The 22,530-nt window shown below is 42.7% G+C and overlaps 1 protein-coding gene across 1 annotated transcript in view; it reads right to left on the minus strand.

Annotated features, from left to right (window-relative positions):
- The window catches only part of nbas (NBAS subunit of NRZ tethering complex), a 187,946-nt gene that overhangs the window by 57,060 nt on the left and 108,356 nt on the right, over positions 1 to 22,530 (minus strand). The window contains exons 42-46 of the mRNA XM_037751577.1: positions 21,254 to 21,477; positions 20,939 to 21,049; positions 10,332 to 10,582; positions 5,439 to 5,779; positions 2,467 to 2,691 (exon numbers count right to left, since the gene is read on the minus strand). Coding sequence (XP_037607505.1) covers positions 2,467 to 2,691; positions 5,439 to 5,779; positions 10,332 to 10,582; positions 20,939 to 21,049; positions 21,254 to 21,477 — 1,152 coding nt within the window. The remainder of the gene's footprint in view (positions 1 to 2,466; positions 2,692 to 5,438; positions 5,780 to 10,331; positions 10,583 to 20,938; positions 21,050 to 21,253; positions 21,478 to 22,530) is intronic.

The raw sequence follows: 22,530 nt of genomic DNA on the forward strand, positions 1-22,530 counted from the left end.
GCCATGTTATGATTTGAGAATATTGTTTTATTCTAAATGCAGTACCTGTGAGGGTTTCTGAACAATATTTATCATTTTTTTGTGTTGTTAATTGATTTCTGATAATATATACATACATTTGTGTAAAGCAAGCATATTTACCCGCTCCCATGTTGATAAGAGTATTACATACTTGACAAATCTCCCTTTAAGAACATCAGGTTCGAACACAATGAATAGACATGCAAAAACGTAAAATAAGAAGCTGCGCAGCATTTGAATGTTGATTTATAATTTGAATGTTAACGTTATGAACGAAGCTTTGAAGCTTCAAACTGTTCTGTGCAGCCCTAAAGTCAATGCATGTTTGGAACATTCTGGTCAACAGCAATTGTTATTGGTGGCATAGGGGTTAAGGTGCCAAACATGAACCTCAATGTCACCAGTTTGCAGCCAGTCGGGGATCCATGTTGCATGTTATTTCCCATCCCTCTCTCCCGTCGTTCACTGTCATCTATCTACCCAAAAATACCCCAAAAGATCATTAACTCTAAAAACAATAGTGGTGATTTTGCCTGCTACAGCACTATGAAGGCTCATCATCAGGGGCATTGTTTTATACTCTACAGTATTTGATTCATTTTACATATTATAAAAAGATCATGGAACGGCTGTAATACAGAACTGTACTAACTTCTACTCAATATTATCTGCAGTGTGTAATTTGTGGTCTTTCCTCGTGGCAGGTCAAGGCGCCTTTGGTGGATTCCTCTACGATCCACTGCGATTCCCAGCAGCTGGTCACGTACACGTTGATAAATGACCACGGTGTAGCCAAACAGAGCCTACAGGGCTCCTTCTATCTATCTTTCTCTACATATCTGCCCTCTCCTGGTTCTTATATCCTTTGTATCTATCTCCAAGGATATAATCGCTTCCTGCAGCGATAGAAGGGAAGTTACAACGTAGAGGATGGACTGTGTGTGCGTGTCTGTGAGTGTGTTTCTTTAGCGTGGGCTCTGCCTTGTAACGCTTGTGTTGTCTTCGCTATTATGGAGGATATATGCTTTTAAACACGGATAAATCAGGGGCTAAATAGTATAAACTTGCACAGAGTCGAGGCCAGAAATGATCGTTTTTTGTGGTGTCTCGTGGTTGCATAGCAACACTCGGCTCCCCAAATCATAAGGTCCCCTCTCTCTGGCCCCAGATTCATTTTGTGTATGGACACACACACACACACACACACACACACTCAGCCACAGGGAGGTGACAGTGGGGTGAGTCAGTGTGACTTTGCTTAATGACATGCAGCATGATATACGTACTGTATATATGGCCATATGGCAGGGTTCATTTCAAACAGCAGCCCGTACATTTACATTAATATATATCCTTGATTGGTCCCAGTGAGGCTGGGAGGAGCTCAGTCAAGCAGAACCAACTCAGGAATATACAACACACACACATATATATATATATATGTACATGACAGAGCCTGTGTGTCCAACTAAAGGTGACTCCATGAGCAGGCAAGGGAATAGGATGTGAGTCATCAAGTGTGGATAATAATAAAAGTTGTGAATAATGAGCCACTTAATCAAAAGAGTTTTGGAGAATTACTATTGGGGTCAATTCACCTGTTAATCAACAAGAAGAAAGACACAACATTAACTATGCGTCCCTTATAGATGAATGTCATAGTACGTTATCATGAAGTCACTAGCTTTACCAAAAGTAAGAGTTCTGCCCTTTCAGTAATAAAATAAGTTACTAGAATTTCTAGATTAATACATTTAAAAACAAGACTCGGTCAAAACGGATTATATGGCTGCACCATGTACGGTCAAGTCTGTGAATTTGTGGTGAAATTGTTACGAGTAGTCAATGGTCAGGTCTATAATGTTAAATCCAGCAGTACAAGTCAAGTTTCGTGAGCCTGATGCGTCGCGCTGGACGGACTTTTACCCGCCTTTTCATTTTGAAAGAGCAACGGCCAATGAGGAAACTCCAACACTCGGCCGACCAATCGTGTAACTTCATCACTCAGGTACCAACTCAGCGACAGACTTTTGCGTTTGTAGGGCTGGCCCTCTGCGGTCCAGCCAAAAATTAAGTGCAGTATATCATCAAGTTCAGCCAGCTTATGAAGCTAGGTCTATTTTTGGAACTGTTTTAAGGTGAGCAAGCACATATTCAACCTAGTCTTGTCATGCCTAACAGTTCAATGTTTTTTTTTGCATCACTTTTCATGCAAGTTTCCTACACAAAGCCACCAGGTTTAACTGCACAACAACTTACCATTCAAGCTGTGACCTGCTCACTCGACAAAGTATATGCTAAAGCACTACCATGAATCACTGCAGCGAGCGATTTGGGTGTCTATGTCCGCACACTACTTTGTGTGTTCTTTTAACCGATCATTTACCACAAATGTACAGAAAGAGGCGTTTTAATGGCTTAAGTTTTCGGGCAGATGGGGTCTACCTGCTGGCTGTCTTTGAGTGACAGAATGAAGGCATGGCTCAGAGTGTCCAGGTGGGCCTGCGATTGCTGCAAGTGTGTTAGGGCCTCATCAAAAGTCGTCCCTGCTGGGTCAGTCTCCTCCTGCTCCCCGCCGCCGTCGCCTCCTCTCTTCCTGCTCTTCTCGCCCAGCTGGCGCAGGGCTTTGGTGGCTCGCTTTATCACCTCCGACCTCGCCTGGATGCTCAGCTGGAGACGGAATAGGATGGGTGGAAGGAACAGAATGAGGAGGAGGAGGAGAGACGGGATAAGGGAAGCAAATTGGGGTGAGGGTGCGGGTCAAATTGAGCGAAGAGAGGGGAAAGAGAGGGGTGCAAGTTATGTATATTAATTTCAAACATAAGGCGGGTATAACCCAATATATATGCACCAAAACATCACCAGGAATTTGAGTAGCATGTGTGTGTGTATGTGTGAGGAGTGTGTGAGTGAGAGAGATCATAGCTGCCAGCCTGGTGTAATTGATTCTATTCAGTGAGAGCAGGTTAACCATTCATGGGGAGAAGAGAGGGCCTTTGGCTGTAGGAGGTTTTACTCTCCTGCATGGCAGCACACAGACGCTGACAAGCCCCCCCACACACATTCACACCAGGAAGACACTTAAAAAATCCAACTTCACATTTCCACCTACCGTAGCCAAACATTCAGATACATGCTTCTGCATTTGTGAGATATCTTGACTCAGACTGATGGCGCTTCTCTCATCCTGCCAGGACAGGATGATCACTTCAAATGGCCTGACAAACCGGCGCTATTTCTTTTTTAGGATAAGTGTGTATAAGCATTTGTGTGTGTTCATAGTCTATTGTTTTATGTGTGAGTGGGGAAAGAATTAGATATAAGCACTCACAACATCAGTCAAAGCCTTGGGCAAGGTTTGAAAACAGGCTGGAGGTTGAGCTTCCACTAAAGAGGCTATCTCAGATCAATACTTCAGAGGGAGGGGGAAACACCAACACTCTGTTTCCCTTCAAAATATAAGTCCAGTAGGAGGTAAGATAAGTCCCCAGCCATCCATCTCACCCCTTGGCCTTCTAGGAAATGGATCGATCCATTGTAGGGGGGAATGGGGGAGCGAAAGGTCAGGTTCATTTTCCCTTTGAGGGTTCAAAAAGGATAGAAAAAATGAAAGAGCATGGGGGGGTGAGGGTAGAGGCAGCAGACAGTGGGTTTCTGAGAGGTAATCTGCATGTTAAAAAGCACAGTGGGAAAAGAGTGCCTGCTGGGAATTGGAGTTTAATTGGCTCTGAAGTAGAGAGGGATCAATTAGCTCTCTTGGAGGCTCCGGGTAAGAGAGGGTGCATAAGACAAAAGTGGAAGAAAAGAAAGGTCTGGAGTAGGGTGGGTGGCAGTGTGCCAGTGTGAAGGGAAAATAAAAAAAACAGTGGGCTACTATTGATAAGGTGCGCCGAGGCACTTTAAAGTCCCATGCAAGACAATTTTTCAGAGTGCTATAATTATGAGGCTGACATTTCTTGTGCAATTCTATAATTTCCTTTATAAATCATGACTGGTATATGTGCTTTGAGGGGACAAAGTGTGGATGTTAACAGAATAATGTATTTAAAATAAGAAAAAGGGATTTTGACGTTTCCGAAAATTGAGCCGAGAGGCATGAGAGATGAGCGGTCAGACGACAGAGAGTACAGAGAGAGGTATATGACAGTTTGATGAAGTGATTGGAAATCCTCACAATCCTCTCCTTTTAGACAATATGAATCCTGTCTGGGTGACTGCCGGGAAACCAACTACCTTCTGTGCTGCAATTACAAATTGTCAGTCTGCCAAACTCCCACCAGCTTCTGTCTGAGCCTCCTTCACACTGTACTGGGTCATACTATCTTTCCTCTCTTCTGTCTGGCATACACTTATTCACATGAAAAAATTGGCTGGATATCAGGGGGGATAAAACTTAAGGTGCTAAATTCCAAATTCAGAGAATATCTATGATTGAGGGATTGCCTCCACACGGCTCTCAACATGGCAACGCCTGAACCGGCGGCTAGCAGCTAATGGTGCTAACAACGCTAACAGTCCAAACAACGGCAACAGTGCTGACAGAGCTAAGTGTAAACCTGGGGAGGAACCGGAGGGTGGGCGCAACACTAAATACTCAATTCTGATTGGTCAATCACGGCGTTCTATGGTCTAATATTTCTTTAAAACAGACCACTGCTATGTATAACAAACCGTTGCTCTGGACGCAGTCCTGATGTCGGACTCTGGCGGACCATTTTTTGTGAAATATTATTGATTTCTAAAGTACGTAGCCGTGCAATAAGCGGGATAATGTACAGCTAGCGGGTCATTGAAAGTGTCTGCTCCATACGGAGTCTCAGCACAGAGTAGCAGGAGTCAGACTTCACACACACACGGGACGAAAGAGAGTTGACAGACAAGACGATGGCGGAGGATTTGGCGTCAAAGCGAAAAGCAAAAGCGTCTATTTGGCAATATTTCGGATTTAATTCCAATGTTATAAGGGAACCATAACGTCGATGAGGCGGAGGACGGAGCAGCCACAGCCGTTGTGTGTTCGGCACAGCGGCGCCGGGTGGAAACTTTCGACCCTGCAGTGAAAGCTCGAGCGGAGAGGCCAGACACACAGCCACCTGACGTTAGAGCAAAGTAAGTGCTCCACATACAGTATATTGAGCAACATCTTTTCTTGTAAAATGTCCGGTGTAATCGGTAACTCACTGCACTAAAATGCATGTGCAGCTGGACCGGCGATCTCAACAAAACACAGAGAAGCTCGAATTACAACATCAAACAGAGGGAGAGTAACTTCATTCTCTGCTCAGGATGCCATTACTCCACTATATCTTTACATAGCAAATGGTTGTTTGCTGCTATATAAATGCTCTGACTTTTGGAATTTAGCACCTTTAAAAGACATAAAAACATCACTATTGTTTGACCAAATTTAGGCTTACATGTTCGGCGGCATCAGGTGAGAAGGTGATGCTATCCAGGAAGTGGACGGCGTCAGCGGGGACCAGCCTGTCCAGGTATTTGCCGCAGGTGTCGTACGCGTGAAGGTAGTCTTGATCGTTCTGTGGCGGCCTCTTCAACAACTGGGGGTCTCCTTTCCAGAACAGCTTCTGCAGCCACACTGCGTGGACCGCACTCGGGGAGACTGTTGCCCCTCCACCACCAGGTACAGGCAGCCGGTTAGCAAGTTTGGAGATGGACAGTACGTTCTGACTGGTCAGGACTGGTTGTAGAGTCGCCAGCGGATCCAGCGATTCATCAGTCAGCTTCCGGTAGTTCAGACCTGCAGGAGAGAGTTGAGCGATAAATGTATGCTGACATATATTTTTGACATTGAAATAATAATGAATACATCCAGACGATGTGTTTTACAGTTCACCCAACTCTCATAGTTGCTCATAGTGCGCTGCAAAAATAAGGCTCCTTCATTGTCCTTGAACACAACCCTACTGTGGCGCACATGTTCAATGCTTTCTAAAAAGGAAATATTCATATTCATTCAAGTTCAACTCAGTAATATGATGAATAAAGAATATGACCTTTAATGTTTTATGTATGATTTACATTGCGGAATATATCACACAAATTCTCTTTCTTCTTTACTGATCCTCTTTAAAATACAGAGACCTTAGAACCACAAAAGGCCCTTTCAGGCATTGTGCATACCGTATGAGCGCATATGTATTTACTTGGTAGAATAAAACAGCTGCATTGTGCGAAGAAGAACTCGCATTCAAACTACTACAGCACATCCAACACTTCACTGCTCAGAAAGTGGCACTTTACTGCTGCGTTCACGTACAATATATGCAAACCGTGCAGCACTTGCGGGATAATTATGGTGATTTGATATGCAGCGGTTGTTCAATATTCCATTACATGACAGAAATGTGCAAAGAGAAACGGAACAGAAGAGTTGATGTGAACAACACAGATAGCCTTGTGTGTGTGTGTGAGGAAGCGGGTGCTGTCTGCATGCAAAGGTGCACACACAGTTTGTCTGTGCGCATCATATCTCCTACCACTGCAGTACGAAAAGAGAGAGCAAGTGGCGTGCTCTTGGTCTCAGACAGACACATTACTGTGGCAACACCACAGCCTGTCTGGGCATTAAATATTTAACACTGGTCTGCCTGTTGGGAGGGCTCTGTCAACGCTGCCCGGAATCCCTCATGCACACACACACACATATATATATATAAAACCCTGAGCGGTCGCACACACACACAATTCTTTCAGACAAGCCCAGACGGACACTTAAACCGCAGATAAGAGTTACATGCACTTACACGTGTACTCTCTGTCTGCCCCACCCACTCCTCTCTTTCTGCCTCCGTCTCCTCCACACCCTGAGCATCATCTATTCTCCTTCCTCTGGAGAGCCCGCTCAGACAGTCACCTGGTACGGTGTCTGAAACTGTGATGAATATTGGACACACACCACCTGTCTCTACACTGTCTGAGTGCCTCGGAAGTGTGTGCGTGTGTGTGCGTGCGTGTGTGTGTGTGTGTTTAGGAATGCAAATGAGTCATTTTGAGTGTGTGTGTGTGTGTGTGTCTTAGAGTTGGAGTTAGTAGAAAGTTGGCGGCCCAGGAGACACCGCAACAGCCTGTGTGTCAGTTCTGCAACAACAGTGTGAATGTGTGGGTTAAGTTTCACCAGAGTTTGTAAACCTGTGTGTGTGTGTGCGTGTGCGTGTGAGTGTGTGATACAGACAGTGTTAGTTTGTAAATGTTAATGTCACAAAGTCAGTATACGTGCCAGTACACAAGTATTAGTTGACATTTGGTGACTTACGTACGTACAGTATATACTGTATGTGTGAGTGCTAACGAGTATCTAGTGCTCTTACTGTTGCTGCAGTTGTGCAATTAAAAGCTTTGTTAAGCCCCTCCCCGGAGCGTTGCGATTGTCCAATCACAGCTTAGCAAACTGCAACTTGGCATCGCAGCCCTGTCGACCTCGGGGATACTCCTCATGTTGAAGCCCTTTTTTTTCGTTGTTTCATTTCTGGTTTTATCTCTCTTTAACTGCATGTTTTTTGCCCCAAACTGCATGTGATTATCATAAAGTGGGCATGTCCGTAAAGGGGAGACTCGTGGGTACCCATAGAACCCATTTTCATTCACATATCTTGAGGTCAGAGGTCAAGGGACCCCTTTTGAAAATGGTCATACCAGTTTTTCCTCGCCAAAATTTAGCCTAACTTTGGAGCATAATTTTGACTTCCCGCAAGCTAACATTGGTACCAATGGATTCTCTAGGTTTTATAGTTTCATATGACACCAGTATCTTCACTATAGCTCTAAAACAGCCTCTGAAAGACGGTAAAGTTGGTCCGGATTGCCAGCGGGTTTCAGACGGTTAATTAATGATTACCGCATTCCATTTAGGTGAGCCAGTTAAAGGACTCTGGTATTATGCATGCTCACTCACTGACATGGGTTAAGGTCCTAACCCCCCCCAAAAAAGAGTTGCTCATATATGCACATCCACTATGTAGTATTTGGTCCTGGATGCTATCAGAGTTTAAGGTACACTTAGGGTGCTTTTTAATGGATTTGGGGAAGGTTATACTCCAGCAACCCCAGCCTACATTAACTGAAATAGCGTTATGTTACAAACAATGGCTCATCTTTTAGCACAATAGCATCTATGTAGCAATTAAATGCATATTTAAGACCCCTTTTAGACAATTATTGTTGTAAAACAAGTCAGCTGGAGACATTAAGTGAGCTAACGACGTTAGCTTAATTAGCTAGTTAGCTACATCTGATGAAATCTGCTTTTGTCTACTTCTGTCTGGAAATCAAAGATCCATTGTTTGGACATTGTTAAACGAACAACAAAAACTAAGGGTTAATCAGTTTCTAACTGTGTGTGAGTGAAACTAAAATGTAGCAGTGGCAGTGTGAGCTTAAACATTTCTCTTAGTTTATGTATGAATGCAGCAAAGTCTCGATGTGGATGACTCAAAGGTGTGTGTGTGTGTGTGTGTGTGTGTGTGTGTGTGTGTGTTAAACAGAGACATGTGTCACCAGTAAAAGCTGCGGTGTTATCTGGAGCAGAGGGAGGAAGTGAGGCGTGAAAACACAGCTGACACCCGGCTGACCTTTACTGAACTTCATCGAGGAGTGACACCACCTCCTCCCCCCCCCCCCCGTACACGGCAAAGTTTGAGCACTCTAGCCGGATCGCTGAACCGGTGACATGCTACAACCTGGACATGATGCCCTTGGAGAGGGCGCTGCTGCCACGGAAATCTAAGTGGAAACAGCGTCTCACTGCGATGCTGTTGCTGTTTCGGGAGCTCGGGGGGTAATAGGTAGATTGACATTTAATACAGAGGTGGATTGCTTCCCTTGTTTGCCTCAATCCTGTTGCTTTTCTATTTTGGAAATTAACATGAGAGCTGGTGGAGGAAAAAAGAGCAATCAAGTAAGGACAAGATGAGGTAGAGATTAAAAGTAGTATAGGTATGTCAGTGGGCGCTTGCTTTCACAGGAATATAAGGATTGGTGCCATGAATTTATGCATTCAGATTCTACATGACAATCAGTGGCTTGAGGTTATCTACCGACTTAGAGGGAACATCAGCATCTGTATGTGAGTCATCAATCATGTCGAGACAGATTATGTCCAAGTCTTCAAAACACTGGACTTGATTTCTGACATTAAAGGCTTCCGGCTGATTTTCCACCAGTAATAGAGGTTTGCATTAACCCTTGAAATCCTGGGATTTTTTTGTTGTTGTTGCCTATTCTCTCTCAGAAACAGCATCAGCTGTTTGGCAAATGAGTGCTTTTGTTGATTCTGATTAGAAATTACTCAGTTAGGTTTTTCTAAGCAGTGTCATTGTTGAGCAAAATCAAATTATATTTTTTCTTTCTTCGTGAAACATACCTCGTGCATAGATGATTGCATGAGCACAGTGGGGATGAATAGGGAGAATTAGTATGATTTGATTGTTTGCAATGTTGTATATGTGTGTATGTATATATATATATATATATATATATATATGTATGTCACTACTGCTTCTACTGCTTTTAACAACTGAGTGTCCTTTCCCTACCTTTAAATTGCATGCCCTTTTTTTGTTTTTGCTCTGATGTATTTTAGGAAACCTTTTGTAACACCCTGGCCAGGGACTACAGATGAAAAATAGCCTTTTGGCTGATTACCATGAAATTTGCAGACCTGTAAAATGAAGTGTTACCCATTTTTTCCTTCCCAATACTGATTGCTATACCTGAACTCACTAAGTACCGATCCAATACCAGTGTGATAAAAAACAGTAAAAAATAGCAAGTTATTATTATTTTTTTTTTGAACAGCTTTTTACTACACTACATAATTTTCCTCGCTCTGAATACCATTACAGTTACACTCTCCACCGTTACCTCACTGTTGTTGTTTGCTATCGTCACGTGACAAACTACCTGCAATCAGTTCTTCTTCGCTGCTCTAAAACAGTAGTTGCTAGTGGCAGCCATGATACATCCAGGGTGACAGCACAATGAAGGCTACTGTTTTGGAGCGGTGAAGAAGAACCTATTTGTGGTCAAACAAGTTGATTTTTTTCTGGATTAATAAATTATGGTATCGGTATTGGAACTCGGTATCTCAAAAAATCTAAACTAAACTAGAAGTTACCCATATCATGCAAAGACTTAATCAGATTTTAGATAGCAATCATTGCTTCAAGAGGGTTACATTTTTGTGAGAACAACAGTTATGTTATCGCAGCCCTTTGTCCTTCCTGTAAACCACCTACTAGATGCAGTAGTTGTTCCATCTGTATTACAGTCACAGAGTAGATAAACTGTCTTACCGTTGGCAACAGCTCGAAGCTTCTTGAGCAGTTTGACGTGGGAGTCTGGCTTGATGGTGGTGGTGACATAGGGCTCACAGCCCGCAGCGTCCAGTAAGGTGTAGTAGTAGAGCAGCCGGGCCTGGTCGCTTCCCTCCACGGTGGGCAGAACGTACTTGGTCATGTGGCCGTAAAAGGCCTCGGGGTTACTCTTCAAAGTGTCAAACAGGCTGAGGGACTCGCTCCGGGATTCAATGTCCTTGGTGGAAAGGCTGGATGCAGAGGAGGAATGGGGGAAAATGAGAAGAGGATAAAACTGTAATGTAATTGAATGTTTTCCACAAGGGATGTAATAACCATCAAGTTTTTCACAGCAATATAAACACACACAAATAAGCCTATCCCGAGTTCAAAGCTGTTACATTTGAAACACCTGCTGTGTGTGTGAGATATGTTTTCTCTACAGAAACTATCCAGTGGTACACAGGATGTAAAACACTAAGCAGTAGGTTTCCGTTTGTTCGAAAAAAACGAACAAATTAAGATCTAAGTTGTTCGTATAAGCAGCGATAACCACCGTGCCTGAAAAAAAGATAAGAGACAACAGCTTTACTGACAACAAAAAAATTCATCAACAAAATAAATAAAAGGAGGAAGACAGCCAACACTGTAGACTATTTAGTTGCAAAGAAGTATTTGAACACAGAAGTGTAAAAACAGCACTGCGATCTGCAGGCTTATCACCAAAGATACAGTCCCTCGGAAAAAGATGAGGATTTCATAGATTACCACCGAGAATACATTTAAGAACTTGGTCAGCTCTGATTTAAAAAAATGGTGACGAAAAAGGGAAGACGGAGAAAGAATGTGATGTGGAAATGCTTAGAGAGTGGGAAAACATCTGTGTTTTAGTAGCGATTTGTTCAAGTTGGACACAACTTGCTTTGCTTTTCGAAAAACATGTTTTGCCACAGAAAAAGTTAACAGCAGCAGGTGGTCTGAAAAAAAATGAGAGGACGAGTGAAAAGAACACAAGGGAGAAAAAAAAACACCGGAAAAAGGAAAAGAACCTCAAAGAAAGGTTAAACACGGAGAAGATACAAGGAATGAAAAAGGCAAAGGAAAGCTTGGTTGTCACCGAGGGGCTCTGAGCAATCAGTGGCTGTCCGGGACTGTGTCTGTGTGAGTCTTTTTATCCGTTAGAATGGGACGACATCAAAGAGGACAACGTTTTCCTCGGGGCTCTCCATCACTGGGAGGCTTTCGCTAATGAAAAAAAAAACATAGACGGCGGCAGCAGCAGTGTGTGGAGGCAGCTGACAATAAGCTCAATACTGTAAATAACACTAATCATCCTCACAACGGGGGCTCTAATAGGACCGGAGTCAACAGAACAACTAAGTAAAGAGTCCTCTCTCTTTCCCCCAAGTGCACACACTCATAAGAAGCCCAATCAAAGCCTGATGTTTCATTATTTAAGCACATTAGGCTCCAAAGTGACTGAAAGCACCAAGGCAAGAGAACAATGGCGACAACTTGTCCCATTACTGTTTGATGGGTGATAAAAGTTTTCCTTGGCAAGCGCACACAGACAGATCTTTTAGCTAAAGGGACTGTAGGTACGTTTTTACAGGTATTAATGTTATTAATCTTTTTTTATTGCCAGTGTGTGAACAGTGTTATTTCCAGGAAAATCCCAACGGATGTGACGTCATGCGCGCTAGCACTATATAAATATAGTGGAGTAAAAGGTACAATATTTCCCTCTGAAATGTCTCGGAGTAGAGGTATGAAGTAGCATAAAAATGGAAATACTCAAGTAAAGTATACACGCCTCAAAATTGTACTTAAGTGCAGTTCTTGAGTTAAACGTTCTTAGTTACTTTCCACCACTAGATCCAGGTCGTCAACTGGCAGTGTTACAGACTATTCAGTTATATCATTTTACCACCCGGGAAGCCAAAAAGTCATGACTGTATTGGCGTGAAACACTGCCTATTTCGGATGTAATTTGAACTTTTATTTGCCAAATGAGGTCACAACGGGGGCTCTAATAAAGACCGAAGTAAAGAGTCACTTTGCCGCTCTCGTTCCCCCAAGTGCACACACTCACACACAGGAAGCCCAATCAAAGCCTGATGTTTCATTATTTAATCACATTAGGGCTCCAAAGTGACTGAAAGCACCAAGGCAAGAGAACAATGGGCGACAACTTGTCCCGGTAGGACTGTTTGATGGCTGTTAAAAGTTTTCCCTTGGCAAGCGCACATTCAGGCAGACATACAGTACACACAGCTGTGAATGGCGGATTGCGCCCAGTATTTCATGTCAGACAGTGTGTTACTGTAGTTCTTCATCTCATCTTCGTCTTTCTTCTCCATCCAGTGACAAAAAGTGTTTAGCGCCTCTCTTTGCTAAGGTTGTGAGCACTTCCTCTCTTCTCTCCACAAGCTCTCTCTCACAGCATCTCTTTGTCCCACTGATAGTTTTATCTGCTGCACGCGTGCTTTGCTACCGTCGCTCGCTTGCTCCCATTTCTCTCTGTACACAACACAATTCCCCCCCCCCCCCGTCCGCCCGCTCTATCACTGTTGTGTTCATGTGGCTGTAAAATCAGGAGCTTCTCATTACAATCTTGTCTTGTTCGTTTTCAAAAGCCGGAGCAAGGAAGCGATTTAATACGGTGGAGTATTCCTCCTTCTCTCTCTCTAACTCTCTCTCTCTTTTCTCATCCCTCTCTCCTTCCCCATCTTACATTACCATATTCTGTTTCTTGTCTCTTCTGCCTTGTCCAAACAAAAATAGGCCTCTCATATCCTTAAATTCGGAGGCATATTTAATTGCCGTGGTAATCCGACAGCCGGAATCAATCTCTATGGGGGCTTTGGCTGAGCGGTGATGATTATTCAGCACGTCATTGTTGTCTGAATTTATGCAAACTGTATTTTTTTTTTTTATGATCTGTGCTGCTAATTTGTTTACAAACTACTGTCCAGCAGGGGGTTGTAAAAAAAGTGTTGTTGTGCTGCACAGGACAATGGCACTTTGTCAATGACAATGAGAGGCATATACAGCTGATTCAGTTTTCCATTGTGACGCAATATTTTTCTGCCTATCACACATGTACACAATCCATCTGCAAACACACATACCTGATCCTTAGGAATGAGTCATACAGCATAGGATACATGTAACTCAAGTATTACATTTAAAGTGTAATTTTGTGTATGACTTTATATGTATAAGTATGAGCAATTGCATGTATACACAAATGTTACAGTGAGGAACTTTTAACTGGTTATCAAAAAGTCTCAATTTAATACTGATGCCTCTATATGACCTACATAACTAAACGAGACCATAAGCGGTGAGATTGGCTATTTCTATATAGTTATTCTTAATGCTCGTCATCGGTGTCACCGGGTCGGATTCCGCGCAAAATCAGACCAAATCACCAGAAACTCCTTCAGCTCAGACTCCAGCGGGGCTTCCCGTATAGGGTAGCAGTCAGGCCAATAAGGACAGACCCAAATCTGGCTTCGCTGCCACGACTTGCAGTCGAAGCTCTGGCGGGAGGTGGAGAGCTCCACACTAGGCAGCAGAGCTTTGCTTCCTGCTTTGCCGGTCCCTGCTGGGAGCCAACACTAACACCACATTGCTGGAGGCCCAGGACGTACTGATGGGCCCGCTGAAGCAAAGGGAGGCACGGGAGAACCACAACCAAGACTGCGCGGAGCAGAGTGTTGGACCCTGCCGCAGTAAAATGAGAGGATTTCTAAAGGGACTCTGGTACCGGAAACACTACCGCTTTTATCCAGAGGGACTGGCAATATCAACACAATATTAAAGTTCCTCGTAATAGCTTTAAATAAACAATAATTTAAATCTTAGGAACACTATACGTTATTTTAAACCTGCAGTAATAGATTTTTTTGCCCATTTGGGGGCAGCGGAAAGAAACTGTGAACACAAAAATGACATTTTAGCACCTTTTAAATTAGTGTGGCGAGCTTGTTCAGTTGCCTATTTACTAATTTTTCTGTCCACCTGATGAATTTAATTCCAAAAAAAACGTGGCTAAAATCAAGATTTCACACTTTCTATTTCAGGCAAGAAATTGATTTTTATATGGAACATATCATTTCCAAAAATGAGCTTGTGTCCTACAAAGTGTCACGTGGCAGTTAGAAACAGCGGGTAACACAAGGAGCTGATGGCATAAATGGACTGACTGCTTTCTTTGAAGTGTCAAACCTAATTGCCCAAGTGCTATGCATTAGCCTGATATCAGACGGAATTGTCAACTCGTAATACTCCGTCCAGTTGACTTGTTGGAGTGGGCGTACTCAAATGTCTGGACCCGGGCAAGCCATGCATAGCCTCACATTTCAATTGAGTCAGAAACTGTTTTGTATTACTGAGTCCATTACTCAACCGTAGTTAGGCAGGTTGTATTTGTCATTCCGGTGCTGCCCAATGTTTCCAAGAAGCATGCTTACGGTCATGCTCCAGGTCATGGTCATGCTCCGGGCTCATACCTCACAGAGGACAGCACATCAATAATCTCCACAGTAAGTACGCATCACAACCAACAGCAGCTCCACACAAGAATGCACTGCACTGCTCCTAACCTGTGCGTAGCAACAGCATGATCCTCATTCCCACTGAATGCTACTAACGTGCTTTTTTTCATTCCAGGCAGGAAAGCTCATCAGGATGCTAAGCACACTCACATGAACACACAGCAAGTTGCATGCTTGCAGTAACTTCATTTGAGAGACATATCTGAGATAATTAAATGTAGGATGTGCAGAACGGTATGATGCAAACAACAGCGTGTATTTTTACTCGGGTGACAGCTAGCGGCGTGTCAGCGTCCTCAAGCATACGGCAAAAAGAAGAGTCTCGTTTGTAGAAATGACCTCATATTGAAAATCAACAGCCAGCTAACCACTTCCTTATAATTTATATTTTGACAAAACTTCAAAAGGGGTGACCTGCAGTTCACAATGTTCTCTAAGAATCTATATAATTTGCATGCCACAAGGTCCCTGGAAGTGGTAAAGTGACTGGTATAGACAGAGAAAGTAGAGGTAAAGTTCAATTTGATGAAAAGGAAATGGCTTTGAGAATAATTAGCCTTCATGGGGTGCTTTCAATTGATCCAGGCAGTGGTGGAAGAAGTACTCGGCTCTCAAGTAAAAGACATTCAATTAAAATCTAAATCTAAAGTATTATAATCAAAATGTACTTAAAGTATCAAAAGTAAAAGTACTTGTTTTGCGCATTATATATTATTATATTTATATTATATTATATCAGTAGTTTAGTTCAGTGGTTCCCAACCCTGGGGTCAGACTCCACTGGGCGACAAAATAAATCTGAGGGATCGTGAGATGATTAATCGGGGTAGAAAAAACAAAAAAAAAGTACTGCTACATAAATTTCTATTAATATTTTGGACTTTTTTAGTGAAATGTTGGAGATTTCTTTGGGATTTAAACATTTATTTAAATGAAACTATATGAACAATTTGGGGGGCAAACTAAAGCAGCCACTGGTTTAAATTTTTGTATTTAATAAACTGATATGTTTGTAACTAGTAACTATATCTGTCAAATAAATGTAGTGGAGTAAAAAGTACAATATTTCCCTCTGAAAGTATAAAGTAGCATAAAATGGAAATACTCAAGTAAAGTACATATACCTCAAAATTGTACTTAAGTACAGTTCTTGAGTAAAAGTACTTAGTTACTTTCCACTACTGGATCCAGGACATTATCAACTGCAGTTCTTATCAACTTGTTACAGGCTATTCAGTCATTTTACCACCTGGGAATCCACAATGTCATGACTGTATGGTGTGTAACACCGCCTATTTCTGATGTAATTTGAACTTTTATTTGTCAGGTGAGGTCACACAGATGTGCAATTGGGAAGGAGCTGGTACAGAATTCAAAGGTGTCCTCTCTGTCTCTGAGGATTCCTCATTAGGCTCAAAGTAAAACACATCTTAAGGATGAGTCAGACGTGTCACAAAAGACTATTTACTTGTCATCACAGGAAAACACTGATCTGCACAAGCCGGTCGTAGGAAACTGAAATGAGGAGCTTGTTGTTTGAAATGTCAAATGCGATGTTTGTTTGGATCAACCGGCTGTCAACTGGTGTGGAACGCATTATTTGTGCGCCCGGGCCTGAAGTGGTCCAACTTTCATTTATTCAACCTATTCATCAACCCGAATCCTGACACGAATGCCGACAACAACGAATCCGCTGTAGCGAAACAAGCCGGTATCAGTGATTTTGAAAATGTTTGCGAGACATTAAGTTAATATTAAGTGCACTGAAAAAAAAAAAGGCAATGCCGAACGGAGATCGAGCAGGACTGAATTGGCAGGTGGTTTCGGAGTAAAACGTCAACACCCAAACTGTTTTTGGACGAGTCATTGAAATGATTTAACAGCTGTCATTAAAACGTCAATAAAACTAGCTGAAATTCATGTCCCTAAAGAGCCCCCGCGTACATCTACAAAGCCCTACACGCAGAGAGAACAGCTGACGACGGCGGTGCTTAGCAGCGCATTGATTCCTCTAAAGCGTTTATTCTGTGTTAATAGGACTGTCTCGGGGACACTCTGGCTCTCTCATCCATCTCTTCTTCCTCCATCTATCTGCCCCATCCTCCCCCTCCTTCCTCCTTGCACACACTCATTCAGCGGGTATTTTTCTACCTAATGACCTTTCCCTACATCCTGCTTTTTGTAACACTTAACGATGAATGCTTGGCAGCTCTTACTACTCATTTGACCTGAAATACATTTCTGCATTTTTCCATTTGTCACCCTTTGACCGTATGATTACCATATGTGCTTATTTTTCAAGAGCTGCATATCTCTTCAGTGGCATCAGAACTTTGGTAAACGATTTACCCCTGCTATTATTCCCAATACCAACCTGTATTTCTCCTAAATTGGTACAGGTCTGACGGGCCACTAGGCAAAAAAATATATTGTTAATGCCAAAAAATAATGACAAATATCCACTCCAGTGTTTCCCCTGTATTCATTCTGCTGCAGCGCACCGCTGTGAGTCCATGAATGAGGCAAGTGTGTGTGGTTAGTTCACATGTCTGTAATCACAGCAGGACAGTCGAGTGTCTGTTATCTAAACTGCTAAAATCAGTTGAGTTAGTGAAGATAACCTTGTGGGTACCGGCTACAAACAGGCTCGGTAGTGAATGACTGGCTAACGTGCTGACGGATTCTGTGTTTTTGTGTCTCTAGCTGAGCTAGACCAGAGAATATTTGGTTAAAACACATCGGTGATGCTGTGTTGCCCTCATTGTTCTCCGTGAAGTTGGCTGGAAGTGATGTAATGTAGCCCTGGTGTGGAAAGAGCACTGCGCCAGACTCTGTTTAAAAAATAGCCTTTTTAATGTTACATTGCTTGTCAGAAATATGGTGACTTAGGAGGCAATTTGGCCTTGTGTGATCTGATTAATTCGGCATGCAATTAACACACCAGTCGTAATTTTGTTTTAATGAAAACTCCTTGCATTTGCTTGTGGTGTTCTTCAACCACTGTTTTGGAAGATAATGGGTGTAATAGGCAGACCATCTTTAAAAGTGACGTATTTTGTGCTGTGCAGTGGATCTAATTTATGTCGATGTTAAGAGTGGTTCATGTGGATCTGGAACTGTAACTGATAAATATTTAAAGTGTTAAATTTGAGAATGGAATTTGGTGTTGTAGGCTATAATTGTGTTAGCGTAGATCAGTGTAAATTGTTTGTAGGGCTAATTCATTAATACAGTTTTCTCAGCCTGCTTCTGTAGATTCCTGCTGTACCACATCAGGAGGATTCACCCCTTCCTCACTCAGGAGGCTGCCCAGGTGTTCATCCATCCACTTGACTTCTCCAACCTGGACTACTGCAACTCCCCCCTTTGCCATCAGACCTCTGAAGGTAGTCCAGAACGCTGCTGCCTGTCTCGTGTTCAACCTCCCAAAGTTCTCCAACATCACTCCTCTTCTCCTTTCACTATACTAGCTCCTTGTTGCTGCCTGCATTCCAGTTCAAGACACTGATGCTGGCCTATAGGGAAGTAAAAAGTAATGCTCCTTCCTACCTCCAAACCATGGTCAAACCCTACACTCCGGCCCGACCACTGCACTCCTCTCTACCTCTGGACGTTTGGCTGTCTTGCCACTTATGGTACGTGTGCACAGTCTCCGTCCTTTCCACGCTTCCCATTCATTGTCTATGTAAGCAGCTGTGCAATGCATTCTGGTAGCGTGGCGGCGCGATTCGAGGGTTGGGGCGTCACATTGGCCGCTCCTCATTTGCATAAAGTTGAGGTTTAGGCTACTTTAGGCAAATCCGGCGCAACTCGCCGCCTGTGGAGACTCCTAAGAAACTTTTAAACTCAGTTCCGATCTACGTACTACGTTGTAGATCCAAAATAAAGACAGATTCAGCAACTGCGTGACTTATTTCTCGCATAAAATGTTTTCAGAAACACATTTCGGTGAACTATTTTCGTGATATAAGAGAAGGATGTTTCCAAACGAGCTGCCATGTTGGTTACGGTTTGAAAGCTGGGAGCAGCAGCCCACGAGGGAAAGCATTCATCCAACCAGGTGCCTTTAGTCTAGCGGCAGCCCATCAAGCGTCCAATGCTGGAAAGCGAGTCGATCCCTCGCAATAAAAAAACGCCCCTATGCACCCTCTCTAACACACATCTAGCTTCTTATTTGGGAGAGTTGCACTTCCAATCTTTAATGACACATAGCTCTTGTTCCTTTTGAGTTTGAATGCACTTACTGTAAGCTGCTTTGGACAACAGTGTCTGCCAGATTAATGCTGCAATAGGAAGACTCTTGTTATTACCCTTAGCCAAAGTAAAAGGCCTCAGATCTGGACTCGATCCCAGAGCACTGCACTGTAGCTGGCTGCCGCTACCAAACAGGATGAGTGAAAGAACGTATTTCCCTACAGGGATCAATAAAAGTTTAAATTCCATCTCACACCCCCGAGCTGCTTCTGTCTGTGTGCATCTTTGCCTTTAAGTTTCCCCATCGTCTGCTCTATTTATATCGGTCCCTGTGTCCATCCATCCGTTAAATCAATACGCATATTGCAGGTGCTTCTCATCAAGATTATAGTATGAGTATTTGTCATGATCTTGAGATTTTGGTAGAAACTCACACACACAGCAGCTGCGGAAGGGATTGAAGAAGGTATAGGTCGTAATTTATCGTTAAGCGGAGTCCATAAACCATTTCCCTTATATCAGAAAGCGACGGGGGGATATTTATCACAGACGCACACACGTGTGCACACAAATACACGCACACACACATCTGCTGGAGAGGCATTCTATTAAAACAAGGAAAGGTGCAGAGCTAGTCAGATCCCCGGCTATGAAGTCAGATAGCAAATAAATTATGGAAATAGACTCTGACTCGCGTCCTCCCTCCCTCTAAAACACAAGCACACACACTCATGTTGACAACATGTTTGATTTACTCTGGGGGGGCTTTGAGTAATGCTTCTCACGAAGGCGTTTTGTCGTAACTCATAGGCTGTGTCGCTACTTAAATTCTCTTTTTTCATTTCACTTTTCAGACTTTTAAATACAGGTGGGACAAGGACGTGTGCACATACTAAACAGACCCTTTTCAACACCTTTTCATGCCAACGCCATGATTATATTTAGGGTGTTAGCTCGAGGTGAAATAAAGCAAAGACAGCAGGCAAACACAAATCACCTCAGAGTAGTATTGCTAAAGTTACACACTGAAAATGTCATCTTGCTACGTTGTTGAGTGCCAGAATCGAAAGAGCATGGCTTCAACTTGAGAATTTATCGCGTTCCTTTGAAATGACAAACTGTGATTCGAGGCTATAGCGAGCTTCAATATACATAAATGGAAGTTAGAAAAATCCAGCACATAGATTTTGAGAGCAATCTCAAATCTTTTCATGTCGAGGACCTCCGAAATCGATGTACAATAGACCACAGACAGTGGATGTATAAGAGGTTGTGCCCCTTTAGCGGCTGCTGTAAAAAAACAAAACAGAGTTTCATCTCTTTGCTTCTATACTCTTTGCCATAGCCGCAGCCGTGAGCCTTTGGCTACGAATAGCAGAAGCGAAACTATAAGAAACTATCAGCAACGCTTCCATCGATATTGCAAGAGTTTTTTTAGTTGCTTTGCATTGTAGGCAGCTCTCGTATAGCACATTTTGACTGTACATGTTCAGAAAAACTCATATTTTCTTCAGCCGTCGTTGAAAAACAAGCCAACAGAACTTGTTAACCAGCCTTAGCTAACGTGTTCGGAGTAATATTCTGCCTCCGCTTACCCACAAATATACGTCATCATGTTTACTAACAGAAAAAGGTGTCTATGTAATAGATATGAGAATACAGAAGTGTACACAAGCAATACACTGTATGTTTCTTTTATCAAAACACAAATGCATTAGGGGGCATTTCAAGTGCACATTCACCGGCTAAATATTTCAAACTGATGAGATGAAAAATGCTCAGGGAGAGGTTATGTGATGGTGTTTTCATTTGTGTGTGTGTGTGTGTGTGTGTGTGTGTGTGTGCATGTACCCGCTATCTGTAAAGAGGAACTCGAGGTGAGTCATGTAGACCTCCCACAGAGGAACACTGTAGCGCTTGGCGAGAGACAGAGCGATCTTGTACACGTCGTCCTCCAGTGTCCTAAACACATGTAGAGAGGAGGGAAAATATGATCAGATTTAATCGCATTAAAGCAGAAAGAGACATCACTCCCACTCATATATGGTATGAAATGACGCAGACCAAATAAAGCAAGCCTACCGTATGCATGATTATTTTCTGAACTCAAAGTGTAGTCGTTCAGGAGAGGAAACGTGGTTTTATTAACGGTATATCCCTACTTACTCTGTGAGGCCAAGGATTGTCTCCTTCTTGTAGTCGGCGTCGGAGCTGAAGCGCTGGACGTCCACTCCGCGGCCCAGCCCCTGTAACACCTGGGCCTGGGTGAAGTCCGTCAGACGCTCGTTGTACACTCGCAGCTGGCCGATCAACTTCTTCAGCTCCTCCGGCCAATCCGAATACGCAGACACATGCTGTGTGACCAATCGAATCAGCTCCTTTGGGTCAGCCTATGAAAAGGGGGATAAATCTCATGTTTACACACAAACTGCTGCTGAATGTGTTATTTCATGCTGGTAGCCTCACAGGAAAAAAAGGATGTAAAGCGGACATTTGTGCTAAAAGCCATGTTTGGTAATCCTGAGGAATACTGTAATACAAACTACTGAATAAAAACTGGACTTGTAGATCCCTGCCCCTTCGCTGTAGGGGACTAGTAACATATTGGCTACTGATTTTTAAAATTCTTTACAATTCCTGCCAGCTTACTGCACTATTTACCAATTTATATATTTGTTCCAGTCCATTCCATTGAAACCTCCAGCATCATCTTTTGATACAATTAAAAGATGTTTTACAGAATGTATATGAAATAATAAAAACAAGAACAATTTATTTTATTTGCTGTATGATGGACATGTCTTACAGTTTCCCAAATTTCTATTGGTGCTATTGTGCTACTGGTACAACTGCCAAAAGTGATACATTAAATCATTTTGTAAATAATAAAACTGTCCCCATTCTCTCCAATTTGGGGGAATGCCCACTTTAAACCTGGCACTTTCAACCCTGGATTGAAAAGGGAATTACTATGATTATTGATCTATAATGGCTCTCAACATTTGAGGAATTAAAGCAAAAATATAAAATTCCCAATACTCACTTTTGAAAAATATCTACAAATAAGATTTTCTTTTACATTTGATCAAAGATGTTTGAATGAACATGTTATTTTATGTTTCTCATATTGTCGACTATGAATTTCCTTTATGTTTCAAGTTATGTTTGACAGACTTCCTCTTCTTCTCCATCTGTTTACCCTTATTTGCTTTCAAATTCAGTTCTTACCCATAAACCAATATAGGAGGTGCACTGCACTGTATAAGCCATAAGCGAACTGCCCTTAAAGGAATACTCCACCCACAAAATTACGTTTTGTATATCAATTACTCACTGCGTGTTACCTTGAATTCAGACTAGAGCTGACGGTGCGGAACAAACCACAAAAACTAGTCCGACAGATGCTCACGGACAGCTGACCGTTCGCTTAGTGTGTCAGGGCC

Source organism: Sebastes umbrosus, chromosome 18 (genome assembly GCF_015220745.1).
Source record: "Sebastes umbrosus isolate fSebUmb1 chromosome 18, fSebUmb1.pri, whole genome shotgun sequence".
Taxonomy (NCBI): domain Eukaryota; kingdom Metazoa; phylum Chordata; class Actinopteri; order Perciformes; family Sebastidae; genus Sebastes; species Sebastes umbrosus.